Source organism: Sebastes umbrosus, chromosome 3, assembly GCF_015220745.1.
Source record: "Sebastes umbrosus isolate fSebUmb1 chromosome 3, fSebUmb1.pri, whole genome shotgun sequence".
NCBI lineage: Eukaryota > Metazoa > Chordata > Actinopteri > Perciformes > Sebastidae > Sebastes > Sebastes umbrosus.
In genome coordinates, this window is record NC_051271.1 from 6,156,181 (window position 1) to 6,172,639 (window position 16,459).

General features: G+C 40.0%; 1 protein-coding gene across 2 annotated transcripts; it reads left to right on the forward strand.

Moving 5' to 3' along the window:
* The first annotated feature begins 5,895 nt into the window (after positions 1–5,895).
* Positions 5,896–12,881, forward strand: LOC119485085 (erythroblast NAD(P)(+)--arginine ADP-ribosyltransferase-like). 2 transcript variants are annotated; one of them, XM_037764366.1, is made up of 3 exons: positions 5,896–5,991; positions 9,825–9,925; positions 10,948–12,881. In XM_037764366.1, the coding sequence occupies exons 1-3, from the start codon at positions 5,919–5,921 to the stop codon at positions 11,797–11,799; spliced, it is 1,026 nt and encodes a 341-aa protein (XP_037620294.1). In that variant the 5' UTR covers positions 5,896–5,918; the 3' UTR covers positions 11,800–12,881. The 2 variants fall into 2 exon arrangements, with proteins under 2 accessions (XP_037620294.1, XP_037620293.1); XM_037764365.1 differs by lacking the exon at positions 5,896–5,991 and adding an exon at positions 6,002–7,236.
* Positions 12,882–16,459: the final 3,578 nt, after the last annotated feature.

Consider the following 16,459-nt stretch of genomic DNA (forward strand, 5'->3'; position numbering starts at 1 on the left):
TATCCTTTCCTTACCAGTTCTCTCTTACCTTACATCCCTCTTTCCTACTCTCCCAATCTCTCTCTTGCTGTCTCTTTTCCTAACCACCTTTCTCCTCTCTCTCTCTCTCTCTCTGCTAGAGCTGTATCAGTAATACAGTATGTACCCTGCGTTCTGACTCACCCAGTCCCATCCTCTCCATCCATACTAACCCTCCCCTCTCTTATTTTTTAGCTGCATTCATTTCTTTTTACTCAGCTGGGAATGCTGGAGATAATTCACTGACTATACACCCTCCCATACTCACACACACACACACACACATACACTCTTACCTTGCTGTGTATGCTTTGTACAGTGCTCATTCTCCACTGGGTCTATCCTTATTCCACCTTTCCCTTTTTGCTGTATTACTGTGTTACTCTCCTGCTCTCCAAACTCTCCACCAATCCCTCCCATCCCCTTATTAGCTTCACGTTCCCCGTTTGCCTGAACTCTTACTTCACTCTTTGCTCCTGCCTTCTCTCTGCCTGTCTTTCTCTCATCTCTCTGCTGGGCCTGCAGTGTAACAGGAGACTGATGCCAACCTTTCTCTGTTTATTTTTTTTTGTATCCGCTCTTCCTGAACCCCCCTTGCCCCTGTCTTTGCATTTTATCATCTCTCAGAGCATCCTGTGTATCTCCTCTCCCTCCCTCTGTTTTTTGAAAATCCATTCGTTCCTCCTTGCTCTCCTCCCCGCATCTCTCCAATATGTCCTGCCTTCCCCGTCCTGTTCTCACCGTGTTGCCTCTACTGAGGATTAAATTGAAAAATCATCAGAATACCGAAGGGGTTGAGGCATACCCACACATGCTTTGCACACACATACACAAACAGAAGCACAGTGTTGAGAGCAGCTCAAGCAAGCTAATGATTGGGGGTCAAACAGTTAGACAATGCTGCCATCTGCTGGATATTTATTGAAAAATCATACCTGTTAATCTGCCTTTTTCATTTCAAGTCATTTTGACAGGTCACAGCAGGAAAAGCAAGCACAGATGAAATTGATGACATTAACAATTCTTAGTTGACTAACACCGATACGATTTTGACGAGTTTCTCTACAAAGAATTACACAAAAGCACCACTTTGAATCTTGTGTTTACCAGAGATGTGCTCATAAATTCTTTAGGAATAAGTCATTCAGCATGTAAAAGCATAAAAAAATTACTAATCGACTAAAGAAATCTTAGTCATCTCACACACACATACCCTCTTTTTCCACACAGTTCTACTACAATATTCATACTCCGTGCTCTTGGCAGGACCCCTGACCAATACTGTGTGTGTACACCTATAAGCACTATGACTGTTAAAGGCAGGGTGGGCGATCTTGAGAAACTAGCATGAGTACAACAGTACGACTACTCCAAAAGTCCCTAAACCTGGCAAGAAAGTCATCAAGTCGGCAACACTGTCAGTCCGTCACCTCAGGTCCCCCTCCAAACCACTCCCCCACAATTATGATTGCAATCATAGAAGTATCAAAATGAATGTGAACAGCGAACACAGCTATTGTTAGCACTCACAGCTGTCAGCTAGCAGCTTGTGAAAGACTCAGGTGACGTGCAATGAGTGCACGGGCAGAGTGCACGCAGGCAGGCAGGCAGGCAGGAAGGCCGTCCAATCATCACATTCGGCCACAGATACCAGATTTCTTTCTTTCTTTGTCAGATTATTTGATTCGCCATGCCTTTAATGATCCATCCGAAACTTGAAAATGAATGAATTTATACATTTCTTCTCCTGTTGTCTCTCTCAACTGCTTTGACATTGTGAAGTCTTCCAGTTGAATGAGGGTTTAAGAACAATAATCTCAAAATGACAAAATATTTAACATGCTTGCACAGACAAAATAGTGACTTGGCAAACAAATCAATACATTGCCTTTGATCGCCGCAATGTGCTGGCTATCTAAAATTTCGGAAAATTTGGATTTATCTCTACATCTTTTCCTCCCACAACGCACCACAACTCACAAGCTGGTGTAGGGATTTGGCATGAACAGGTTTGGTTATTAGCAAATTAATTAAGAAATAATAATAGTACTATTAGTATTAACAAGAATTATCAATAAACATTAATAATAAACGGGGCACCACCCTGGAATCCTGGACCAATAACCAAAACGTTAATATAGTCTCATTAAATATACTAAACTATCAATTTGGAACGTTGATTAATAATTCAATTAATAACTATAACCAAAATAGATAGTAAAGGTTGAAGGATATCGGAGTTCTTGACATAGCAGAAGTTAGCATTATTCGCTCTTGTACAACATTAAACAGACCAGCATATATATTCCACAATCATTTATTTACAAGAGGTGTAAAACACAATATTAATCTAAATAAATAACTAAACTAAACAAACCAAACAAAGTGTGTAAGCATGTGTGTGTGTGTGTGTGTGTGTGTGTGTGTGTGTGTGCGTGTGAAAGAGACAGAGAGAGAGAGAGAGAGAGAGGGGGAGAGAGACAAGATGGCTTCTTGTCTCAAGATATCTGCCTACAGACAAAAGGGGCGAGCACTGTAAAACAACAAAGATGGTGGGATCAAAGATAGCCGCCAACATGTCACCACATGACCTCTTTGTTCTTCGGAACACATGTGCTCAGGAAGGACAGAGAAGGGGGGTGATGTGGGGGTTAAGATTATCTGAAGCTGTATGTTTATGTTTAACTAATTCACAGTTTCTGTATGTGATCTTAATGTGTGTCAGATAATGCAGTGGGTTAGAAAAGATGGTTAGTTTGCATGCAAGACCTTGTCTATGTGAAGCATAAGCTAACACATCAGATGTGGCGAAGCCAGCTACCCGAATATCATAACTACAAGTAATATCACAAAAGTCAAACTCAATGAATAACATTAAACCAAATCAATACAAGTATATTCTAGAAATCAAAGTTGAACAGTCTTGCTCAGCCATGTGCAATTGCTACTGCTAAGGTAAGCCCAGTACGTTACCAATCCATGGAATAAAAGGATTTGTAATTCCATGTGTTGAAGTTGTGGTTCCAAGTCAAAGATGTTGTCTTTGCTGTGCTCAAATCCAGTTGTGCAGATTGGAGGAAGCTGATCGCTCCAATACTTCTTCCCAGCAGCTTGATAGCTTGGTGCTAACTTCCTTGCGGTTGTTGCTTGAAGTTAGTAGGTAAAAAGGCAGGCTCTCGCGTCTTCTACTTTAGAGGTTCCTTGTGTTCCTATGGCTGTTTCCTAACAGGCCATAGATCAGAGAGCAGAGCTGCTTCTGGTCTGGAGAGCAGCAGCTCACCTCCACAGGTCAGGAGGTGAGAAGAAAGGGCAGAAAGAGGAGGAACAAAGACATTCCTCTGGATTTGTCCTGGGTGAATTTCACACCTATGTGTGAATGCTACAGTAGCCAATGGCTACTGAGCTGAGTCCACAGCCAATGGCTGCATGACTCAAGGATCCTGAGAAGCGTAGTTCATTGTCTTTGCCACCAGTAATGGTGGGTCCCTACACTGGTTATCACTAAATGAGTAGACGTGACGAGCAAATGTACCGCCATTTGTGCCAGTTTTAGTTTCACAGCACTTACCATGCTAAAGTTAATTTCTTTGGCATTGGTCTAACAAATATTTATCAGAGGTAGAGTAGTTGTTTTGGACGCAGAAACAATCTCCAGGAGTCATGATGAGCGTCTAGAGCAGGGGTCTACAACCTGCGGCTCCGGAGCCACATGCGTCTCTTTAGCCCCTCTCCAGTGGCTCCCTGTGGATTTTTAAAAATGGAAATGAATAACTGTTTTTTGTTTACATTTTCATTTTTAATTATCATTGTGGTAGGTCTATGGTACAACGGTACGATGGAGTATTAGGGCCACATTGAGTAATAAAAATAAATCTGAGATTTCGAGAATAAAGTCATAATATTACGAGAATAAAGTCATAATATTATATAGTAGTAATTTTACGTGTTATTTTCTTTTTTTCTCGTAAAGTTATGACTTTATTCTCATAATATTACAACTTTTTGTCTGGTCAAATTATGTCTTTATTCTAGTAATATCAAGATTTTTTTTCTCGTAAAGTTATGACTTTATTCCCATACTATTACGAAGTATTTTTCTCCTCTGTTGTGCCAAAAGATCATTTCTGTAATCATACTTTAATTTCAAGACAAAGATATTGTAGGGAAAACAGAATATATACAACCAATATGAATGTTTCCTTGTTAAATAGATTTCTTTTTTAAAAGGCAGGGTCTTCACATACTTCCTTGCATACATACTTCCTTGCACAAGCACATTTGCAATAATAATGTTGCTGCTTGTGGCCTCTGACAGGAAATTATGGTCAACGAGACAAATGACACATACAAGGTGGTGGCTACAGAGTTTGATTCTCACACTCCGGTGCAGCAGTCGCTGTCGTATAAACTTTTATTGTGGAGTCCTTTATGGGGCTCAAAACCACCCCACCATTAGACAATAACTTGATAAATATTGAGTTGGCTGTCTGAACTACCAGAGCGGTTCTTTAAGTCAATCAAGAGATTTGTTACAAGTCGGCTCAGAACCTTTCACGTATAAGAGGTTGCATCTCTTATCACAAACTGGAAGGATAGTGATGTCACTGGTCACATTCAGGTCAACTATCATATCATCACAAAGGATAAACACTTCTTCCATTTTCTATTCTTAATATTTCCATCAGTTTTACCTGCGCAGAATATATAAAATCTATTGAAGGTAAAAATTGATTGTGAACTGAAATGTGTAATTTAGATTGTAATAATTTAATATGAATCACCCAGCAGGTATTGGTTAAAGCTCCAGTGGGTAGAAATGGAGCAAATATGATTACATTTTTTATTTTTATAAAACGGACACTATATCCTGACAGTAGTGCATGAGACAGGTAATCTGAAAAAAATCATGTGTCTCTGTATCCTCCGGTGTCCTCCGGTGCTCCTAATGGCGTCTGCAGGATTTCACAGACCGGAGGAAAACAACCAATCAGAGCTGATCTGGAGCCTGCCGTCTCTGAGCAGCTGTCAATCACTCGCCAACTCCGACCAAACGGCCAAACTAGGCAGCGTTTGATCGGAGTTCGCAAGTGATTAACAGCTGCTTCTGTTGAATGAACAGCCAATAGGAACGCTCTCTCTCTCTCTCTCTCTCTCTCTCTGAAATGACTTGTGATTGGCCAAAGTCTTCCGTCACGGGCTAGATTTTCTAAAGCCTGAAAACAGAGCCATGAGGAGGTGCAGAAGTCTAGTTTTCTCTCAGAATACTTGAATTGCAATATGCTGAAAGGTTATTATGGAATTTTTGCCCAAAACATTCTGCCTACTGCAGCTTTAAGTACTTTGATATTAGTAAAAACTATCTTGTCTAGGTTGTGATGATTTTTAAGATTGTTCCCTTTTTCACCTCTATTTCAAACTCAGACTACTGCTTGCTTTGAAAACATAAAAGTTGGCTTGACAGATCTCTTGTGTGAACAACACCATTTAACCACAGATGGTTCAGATATCATAGATGGAGCTTCTGGTTTTGACACATCGGTTAGTGAGTCCATTTGAGCCGACAGTCACGCCCTGAACGTGTCATTTTTCTTCTTTTTTTAAAGGTAAAGCACATTTCGAGTTACAGTTAGTAAGTGTGAAATGTGCGTGTGATAATTGTGTGTCTTTGTACGTCTTTGTGCGTCTGTGCAGATTTGGCATTATGTGACCTGGGACCAGGCAGGCCATATATAAGTCTTGAAAATTCACTGACAACTCATTGTCTGGTCAAAACGTTTGATCTGAGGGGTGCTCAACACTTTCTTCTCTGAAAGACTGGTGAGTTAATACTACAACAAACTGAGATTTGATGTAGAATATATTGTTTATTGTTTTATCATCATTGCTGATGTGTTTTGTGTATGTGTAATGTGCGTGTGGTTTTTGCTGCACTGTTTGCTCCTCTGCTGGACGCTGCCTGTAGGCTCCAGGAAGGTGAGTGGTACATTCAACCCACTTAAATCTAAACTAGTGTTTTCCAAACTTTTTTCTGGGGACCCACTTTTTAAAAATGACTGGACTAAGCTCATCTAAAGCCGGTTTGTTATTATTTGTTGTCTTATGCCCCGGCTCAAATTCCTGTGAGCTGGAATGAGCTAGAAACATGAACCTTGGCACAATAACTGGAACTAATTCTGAAAGTGTTTTTATTTTATTATTTTTTATTTTTTTTGTTTTATATTTTTGTTTTTTAAAAGGGTGACAGTGCAGCGCTTTAGGTAGGCCCACTGTTTTCTCCATCTTAAAATAGTCTAATAAACAAGATTATCAAATCTCATTTATGTTATTTGGTTTTAATTCAACACTATGATCATCATCCATTTAGTATTGAAAATAGCCATTTTTAATTCTGTCTGTGTGGTTGCTGAAAATGAGTTCCTGTTTATGGGAATTAATAACCAAGTTATTTATGTTCGGCACCTTTATAGCTCTGTGTCGAGTTGAGATGATGGGTTTTATAAAATCAACAGAGGTGGGTGGGGTAGGTAGTGACGGTGATATACATTGTCCTATATTTTGGGCGAGCACATGAGAGCCCCTGTGGTTAGGTACAGTCCATCACGCTTAGAGAATGCTGGACGGCCCCAAAAAAGTGACCTTAAATTTGTCACAAGCTGTTTTTAGCCATGAATTGAAGCAGAGCAGACGGCTGAATTTTTCTATGCCCCTGTTGTAAGTCGAAAGTGGTCCTGAAATTGCTATGTTTTTTCCAGTTGCTTTGAGGGTGGTGAGAAAAGTTTTAAAATTGTCCTTTAAAGTTTCTGACTCACGGTGAGAAGTGTCGTTGCTGCCAACGTGTGCTACCACAGTACTCACATTATTGTGTTTTCCAAGCACCGCTGGAATCTCTGTGTTGAGGTCCAATACACGGGCTCCGGGGAAACAGTGGACTGCTGCAGCGGTTCCGTGGGAGGGGAGCGAGAGTCCCCCGAACGATGGAGTCCCTAATCACCATAGTGGAAGCAAGCGATGGTGGAGGGGTGGGTGCAGCGGAGAGTTGTCGGTCGGGGAACGAGTCTGGGCTCAACACCTTAAAACGGTTTTCCAGCCTCAGCTCCGGAGGGCGGAGGATTTCCCTCTGTCTTCCCCGCCTGCCTGTCACCCACCCGCAGGGCTGGACTGGCCATCTGGGCGTCGGCGTTAGGGGCGAGCTTTGGGGGTCCAGGTCCGTCCAAAAAGGTCACTGTGCCCCCTCAGCTGAATTCTCTCCTGATAAAAAAACTAAACTGAAATAACAGCTAGGCTATAAGTAAAATTAAGTCATACAGTTTGGTAATGGAAGGCCTTAACACTGCAATGCAAAATAAAGCACAAAACAGTGATAGTTTTGCATTTAGGAAACAACTAGGACATGTACTTGGGCTTGATTTTATCTCGGCACCTGTGTGTGTGCACATTTTGACCCTGGCACGAGCAAGACGCAGGGCTTGCCTGAGGAGTTATCTGTAGCCTACAGTACCTCCTCATTTCACTGCAAAAACCATTTAAGGAGGCAGCTGGCTGGAGAAGATCGCTAGATAACAACCTACTTGATCTTGGCTATATCGTATGTCATTTCCAGTAAATATCACAATATAAGACGTGTGTTTTCTGATTAAAAAGTAGGCTACAAATGTAGGAAGATAGCAACTAACCCATATTTTAAGTGGTTACGTCTCCAGCTCCAGCCTGATATAGAGCACACAGCTGATATGTACGTGGTTTGTTTACATGACGGAACAGAAGTGCAGATTTAACGTATTCAGTGTGGACAGAGAGCGTCCGATGCTACGCGATAGTCGGACGCTCGCATCCAGTTAGGACACGGTGTTAGTTTATAACCTGTTTTTGTGGACGTAACAGCATGTGTATGCGTCCGTGCGCGCCTGTGCGCATAAGTGACAGTACGTATACGCCTCTCTGTCAGTTTATTTCTTTCATGAAACATGATAATGTTAAATATACACTTCATAAAGGCTATATGAGGTGAAAAAAATGCCGCCCCTCCCCCCGGCAAATCTGATTGCCCGTCCGCCCCTAATACTCTGGCGCCGACCCTGCATCTGGCATAGGCCTACCGGGCGTTTTCCTGGTGGGCCGGCGTCCTTTTGGGCCGACGCATGTCTTTTTTTTTTTTTTTTTGCCCATAAAACGGGTAAATTGGCCCATTTCTTTTCCTTAATTGACACTGGGCTGGCCCAATCGCTCTGTGCAGGGCGGCCACAGTGAGGAGGAGAGGGAGGGAGATGAGGGAGGGAGTGTAGAGTTAGAGGTAAGCAGTTATTGGTTAGCTGCCTGGCTCGACATATGTCATGAGAGATAAAGTGGGGGTTTAAAAATCACAAGGTGTTTACAGGGGTTACTGTTAATTTTATTTATTACTATTTATTTATTTATTGGTTACTTAATATTTATTCTGTATTAGTATATCTTCCTATTTTTTTCAGTAAAGAATAATGCAAGTTTGTGGATATTTGATTTTGGGTATAAGAATAATGTATGCATGGCCGGATGCTGTGTATTGTATATATGTATATATGTCTACATATATGTATATATATGTATATTTGGTATGCAGTGTGCGCATGTAGTGTGTGTGTATTTTCATGTCAGGAATATGATTTATTTTATTAACATTTTAGATTGTTTCCAGTGAGATGTTAAGGAGTTTGGTGACTTTGCTGTTGTAAACATTACTGTTGCTGCTCTAGAAACAACATTTAGCCTAGTTATATTTTAACTATAGTATATGTATATGTATAGCTAATATGCACACTTAATTATTTGTTTATTTATCGCAAGTCATATCGTCATCGCAATATTGAACAGTGTTATCGCAAATCGCAGATGTTCCTCATATGGTGCAGGCTAGTGTGAGAGGCTGCCACTTGCATAGTATGAGAGTTGTGTGGAAGAGTTTAAGTGCCAGTTCTAGTGCTAACCCTTTTATAAGGAATAAATTTGCCTCCTGTGTGAACTGATCATTGCTGAACAGGGTAGGCCTACGCTACTGTATTTTAACATCGGTCATAATTGTGGTACTTGGAGAGCCAAATATTTTCTGAGGTGGGACATTTACAGGCGAGCACTTTGATAAGCACAGCCTAATAAAATAATTTGGGGTCACTGAGGTCAAGAGAATTTGACCTTTGACCTCTAATGCTGCAATGAGGCAAATTCTGAATGCCACTGCAAATGCCCTTATAACTAACTTCATATATATCTGATGTGCCCGTGGATGGTTTCCAGCATAAAGAAAACAAAAATAGCTTTAAAATTATATATTATATGAGTAACAACAAAAACAACATTTCATATCAGAAAAAAATTAACTTTGTGCAGTTTGTATCTGATAGGATGTTCAGAACTTTGCATTGGATTCTGTTATTGGGAGAAACACAAAATAATACAAAACTCAAAAAACTTTCCAAAGAAATGTATTCTCTCTCCATTATTTTATATTTTCCCACTCTTACCTGATTGTCAATATAAACATGTTACAACTGATGAGGTCCCGATTTAGTAGCAATGCATTATAATCCAGGTGATATGTGAAAATGCCTTTTCACAAAGGCATGAAACTTGGTACACTTGAACAGTTTGGGGCCCTGGACATTTTCAGATATGGAGCCATCGAAAAACGCCTCGTGGCAGCCAGGGCGGCCGTTTTGATAAGGGGCTCTCGGTTTGGAGGCGGATCCTGCCCAGAGTCAGCTGCTATCTGGAGTATCGTAAATTTTTGTGATGCAGTTCATTGTTGTTGACTTGTTTCGTATGTGTGTGCGTAGATTCAACAGTTTTCCTGACTGCAGTGATGAAGGGTAACATGCTGATCTTTGCTCCATTCTGTTTGCTCCTTTGCTGCATGCTGCCTGCAGACGCCGTGCCGGTGAGTGAAGCATGTGAAAATCGGTTTCCCAAAAATGTATAAAATGTTAACAGTGAACCACATCAGAAAAAGTTTAAAGGTAGAATTGATAACTTTGGACAGCCTGATGGAGACAACAGTGTCAAACTCAGGTGATTTTTCCACATTAACTGGCAACTTGATCACTGATGACACAGAGATACTGAAGTCATTATACTACTGCCTCACAAGCCTTGAAGTTAGAAGTGGGAGCCGAACGTCAGATATCTTCCACAGAGTTAAATAAAACATTCATTTTGGACCCGTCAAAACATTTTAAATGATTATTTCACAGTCATAATAATGTTTTTCAGGAAAAGCCATAATTTTTTTCTGCACTTTTCTAAAAGCTCTATGGATGTATTATTTTTAAAAGATGATTCATCTACATAAAAATGTTATCAATATAATCTTTAATGATCAATGCTTTTAATTTACAGATCAAGTGCATGAGTGTAAATAAAATGCGATCAAACAGAATGAAGGACCAGTTATCATAAACAGAACCTGCATTTTGCATATAGCATTTGTTGCATGGGTATAACCATTGTTCTCCTGTTGATTATATATTCTTATTAGGGCTGTCAATCGATTAAAATATTTGTGTTATGCATGATAACAGTATCTTCACTCTAACTTTAAAACTGATCCCGCTACAACCTAGAAATCGCAAGTTGCGTTAATGCGTTAAAGACGTGTTATTATCGGTTTAACTTTGACAGCCCTAGTTCTTATGAAACTAAGAGTGACATTGTGCAAGTGTTAGCAAGTGCTTTAGCTGCAGAGTTACTTTGATGCCAAGTTTTGAGGGTTCGGGCCTCCTCTATAAAATGTGTGACGGTGGATGTCTGCATGACAGCTCCAATGATAAAAACCTGTTCTCAATCCTCACTCAGGAAATTACTTTCACCATCCAGGCCAGGTTTCTATATAGACACTCATAGTAATAAAGGACGGTTTTAACAGTGTCTGTTTAATTATGTTTCTCTTTGTTTACCTTTTAGATCCACTTGCCTCTACGAGATACCAACAAGGACATCCCATTGAGCATGGAAGAAGATTCGGTTGACGACAGGTATTTTGACTGCGATGCCGCTAAGATGGAAATAATCAAGAACAAATCCATTGAAGAAGAAATGAACAAGAGACCATTTTCAGGTGCCTGGAAGAACGCAACAGTTTGTGCTAACGAGAAATTTGAACAGAGAGAGGATAAGGCTCTAACCAAAGATCACATGCTGGCAATCTGTATTTATACAGGGGAAGATGTGTACATGGTTTTCAATGAGGCAGTCCGAACAAATAGGAGCATCTATGGCTCCTCATTCCAGTTCCACTCTTTACATTACCTGCTGACATCTGCCATACAGATCTTGAATAACAATAACAACTGTTACGATACTTACAGACGAGTCCGTACTAGTTTTACTGGCAAAGTGAACCAAATAATTCGGTTTGGCTCCTTTACCTCCAGCTCTAAGAAAACAGACTTGATAGACTTTGGTAATGAGACCTGCTTTAAAATCAGGACCTGTTCAGGTGCTTATTTGAAAAACTATCCAACTTATGGTGACGAGGAAGAGGTGCTCATCCCTCCCTACGAGAAGTTCACTATAACTGAGATAAGTGATGATCCTGGTAAATTTAAAGGTCTAGAAGATTGTAAAAAGGTCATTGTCTTGGAGACTGCCGGGGTAGAGAGCAGACTGAACTGCAAATTTGCACCAAGTGCCATAAGGGGCACCACAATTATGATCATCATCATCAGCATCATTATCACCATCATCATCATCAGCATCATCATCATTATGATAAAGAGGAAGCACAAGTGCACAACTATATCGAACTACATTTAACTACATAAGACTATAGACTTAGATTATAGGCAATACAAAGATATACATATTTGCTCGAAATAATAAAAGGATTTATGGTGCCCCCCCTCCTCCATCATCCTGTGGTTTGTTCCATTGTGCCTGATGGTACGTGTCCACAGGATCCGTCCATTCCACGCTTCCCATTCATTCTCTATGTAAGCAGCCATGCAATGCATTCTGGTAGCGTGGCGGCACAATTCGAGAGACGGAGCGTCACAACAGCCGTTCCTCATTTGCATTGAGTTGAGGGATAGTTTGCTTTATACAAATCACGGGCGTCTGACGCGACTCGCCGCCTCTCGAAACTCCTGAGAATCTTTTAAAATAAATGTTGTCGATCCAAAATAAAGACAGATTCAACAACTGCATGGCTTATTTCAGGCCTCAAATGTTTTCAGAAACTCATTTTGGTGAACAATTCTTGAAAAAAGAGAAGAAAGTTTCCAAACGAGCCTCCATATTGTTTCCGGTTTGAAAGCTGGGAGCAGCAGCTCACGGAGCGAAAGCGTTCATACAATCAGGTGCCAAGTGTGTTGTATCTAGTGGCAGCCCACCAAGCGTCCAATTCTGGGAAGCGCCGCGTCCCCTTGCGATAAAAAATGCCCCGGTGGACACGTACCATGACAAACTCGAGCCTGGCTCGTCCAGACCGCCCGCGTGAGCAGCGTGTGGCGGCTGTGTTACCTGTTGTTTTTTTATTTCGGCGTCCGTGTTAACAGGTTAGAGCAGCCACACAGCCTGTCTCAGCTGCGTCTCTTCTAGAGATTCAAGATCTCGTCTATTTTTCGCGCGAGCCGCGCGGTTCACAGCAACAACAGACAATGAAAGTGATCGTATGACTTTATATTAACATCATACCAGCAACATTACTACAGTTTTGATGTCTATACCATAAAGCAATTATGCATAGGGCACCCAAATGGCTAGCAGCTAACTCTCTTAACGCAACTGAATTAATTAGATAATATACAACCTATAGCTACACATTCTCTACGATCCTTGACTTTATGCTTAGGGTTTGTTTGATCTTTGTGTGCTTATGTTTTACACACTTCTCCAGCAACATACAATTATTTTTTGAGACTTGTATTGTTGGAATTCCTGCTCTTGCTAAGCGAATAATTGCCATTAAACTGCTAAATGCAACAGTGTTGCTTGTATGCTCTCATTTCCCTGTGTAATGTTTTATTCACCTCATTACACTAAAGTTCAAAACCTAAATCTAACAGCTTGTGTTACACTCACAGAAGAAAATCATTTTTATATTTCTGAATGTTAAATATAGAAGTTGTGATGTGTTGGTGTGGCAGCTTTTGAGCTGCTGGAAGGCAGCTTTGACAGAATTGAGCTGAGTAACAGAAAGTAATGTAACAATTGTTTGCTGTTGAGTAAATGAAATCTAATTTAAAGTAACTTGGCCAACACTGGCCACTGGTGGGCAGCTGGAAATAATGGCAGGATAAATATTGTTATTATAAGTGCATCACCAATCAAATGTGTGTGTATGTGTATGTGAAAAAAAATATGAGGAAAACTAATATGCAGCTTAAGCAAATGCAGGTTTCTATGTCGACAAATTGTAGACAATGGTGCAACCATCACATTCTTAAAGAGTTAAAGTTTCAGAAGATTCACTGTGGTCGATTACAAATTTCTAAATGCTGCCCTTTTACTTTTAGTGTCATTGAATGGGTTAAAACCTGCAAAACCACCATTATGATCCTTTAAAGCTGCAGTGGGTAGAAATGGAGCAAATCTGATAAAAAAAGTTATTGTTATAAAATGGTCACTATATCCTGACAGTAGTGCATGAGACAGGTAATCTGAAAAAAAGCATGTGCCTCTGTCCTCCGGTGTCCTCCAGTGTAGCTGAGGTGGTTCGTGCATCTGGATGCTACCTGGGCGTTTTCCAGGCACGACCAGCTGGGAGGAGGCCACGGGGAAGACCCAGGACTAGGTGGAGAGATTATATCTCCACTCTGGCCTGGGAACGCCTCGGGATCCCCCAGTCAGAGCTGGTTAATGTGGCCCAAGAAAAGAAAGTTTGGGGTCCCCTGCTGGAGCTGTTGCCCCCGCGACCCGACCCCGGATAAGCAGTTGAAGATGAGTGAGAGTGATGAACTTCATACGCCACAAACCATGGCAACAAGTGTCCCAGCCGTGTGCATCACTTTTTAGAGTCCCCTGGAAACTGTTTCCGTTGTGTGGTGAGCTTCTTGCAGCGCTTTTCCTCAATAAAAATGGTGCTAAATTTAACCCTTTTTTACCACTCAAGAATTGATAAAAAATTATCTTAAAGGGTTTAAAACATGATCAAAGTATATGATGGTCATCTCCATGCTCTATTATGTCTCATAAATTGTTGGAGCAATTTTTGGGGTTGATACCATTTGTTACACAGATTTGGTGCTAAATTTAACCATTTTTTACCACTCGAGAATTGATAAAAAATGATCAATAATCCCTCCAAAATACCACATTAAGACACCAAGCCCTTGAGGAACACCATAGAAGAAGCTACGTTGTGATTTGATATCAAAAACTTTTGACATTCGGAGATTTATGCAAGAATTGCATTTTTCGGCGATTGGATGGCAAGCACTTCTGTTGTGTAAACTGTTCAGAAACCCCCTTATTGTCAATTATATAGAAAAGCCATCCATCCTCTGAATGCTCTAGGTCTCTAGTTTGTGGCTGTAAAGTTTCATGAGGCTGTGATTATCCTAGAGGTCACCACAGGTCATTTTATACAGTGAGGTCAAGTTTAAAAAAAAGAAAAATGGTCTCATAATGTAATCCTCATGTGGTGACATTGAGTTATTTCATCACACTGCTATTAAAGCAGAGTGTTGATAATTACATGAATACATCAAGGCTGTCGATGAGGAGCTGTCTGAAACATTTGCGGATGCATGTTGTCGTAAGAAGATGACAACTTAATGGGAAGGTTTTTGTTTTGCAAGGAATTAAACACATGCAAAAACAAGCACATTTTTAGTTTCTATCCAGCCTTAATGATTGAATTGATTTGAAATGGCTACTATGGGGACTAACATCATCACACATGAATACAGTTGGGCTCATTGGATCCACAAGAGTCTCATCTTTACAGTGATACACATTTTATGTAATTCTAGACTGTTTAGAGACCCCAGTATGCAGAAATATTCAAAATACATCATTTTAGAATAGAAGAAAATAACACATTTATACTACATTCAAAAAACTGCATGTGATTATCATAAAGTGGGCATGTCTGTAAAAGGGGAGACTTGTGGGTACCCATAGAACCCATTTTCATTCACATATCTTGAGGTCAGAGGTCAAGGGACCCCTTTGAAAATGGACATGCCAGTTTTTCCTCGCTAAAATTTAGCCCAAATTTGAAGTGTTATTTAGCTTCCTTGCCGACATGGTAGCATGATATGGTTGGTACCAATGGATTCTTTAGGTTTTCTAGTATGATATCTGTGTCTTTACTCTGGTCCTAAAACTGAACCAGCACAGCCTCTGAAAGACAGTAAAGTTGGTCGAGATCCCGCGGGTCTCAGGTCTGTTTTCATCATTTTGAAATCCAGACATTAAATGACATGTGGTTTTAATATACCTATATTTAAAAAACAAAAAAGTGTCAGTTGTACGACATCCGTAAAAAAGACTTTTAAGAGGACTTTATTACTCCGGAATGACCATGACTTGACAAGTGACTGCTTCAAACTATAAAAGAGGAAATGAGGAATTTTAGAAGCTTCCATTTCCCTTTTATTTGAAGCTGGGATATTTGTCACATGACTTCTCTTAAATAATCATTTTCTTTGTCTTTATATATTGAACAATTAGTCAACTTTGTTCGCCCTCAGACCTTCTCAGTGTCACATGGAAAAAAGGAAGTGCAAACAGGATTTACCGCTCATGTGATGTGATCAATTATTTGTCACATTTTAAGCATAAGATCCCATTTTCACAACTAAACATTACAGCATGGATGTTATGATGGTACCTTTTAGTAATTTTGAGATAAATTAATAGTTGTCATATGGCAACACAATGCAATTGAGGGTTAAGAAAGAAGGTAAAGTGAATTATAAGAGGTGGACCACGAACATGTCGAGGTAATAGTTGTAGTGGCGGAAAAATCTAAATCAAAGGGCCACTGAGTCTGGCGCACCGTGGGTATATGGTTTACGCAGGCAAAATAGTCCATTGTACATGCAAAAATGTATGTGTTTCTGATGATTTATTCATCCAAGAAAAGCAAGCAAATGAAGCGCAAAGAAAACATGGATGTCGCTGCCTCTCTTGTGCTGGTAAAACACCATAAGCCCACCCAGGTGCATGCTGGTGCTACCTGTCTACCTATCTATATAACCGCAGGTGCCCACAGTTTTACCCAATTCATAAAAAAAGAAAGAAAAACAAAATACTAATTGTGCAAAAAACAAAATATACTAAACAAGAAAATAATGAAACTAAACAAATAACTAGCAGAAAAAACACTATCAAAACTCAAATCTAAATAAAGCAAACTGGAATAATAAATCATAATCATTATATCAAATAGTAAAACAAATAAATACTAACAAATAAATAGCTCCTACAATAGTTATATAATAATAATATACAAATGTAATATTTGTTA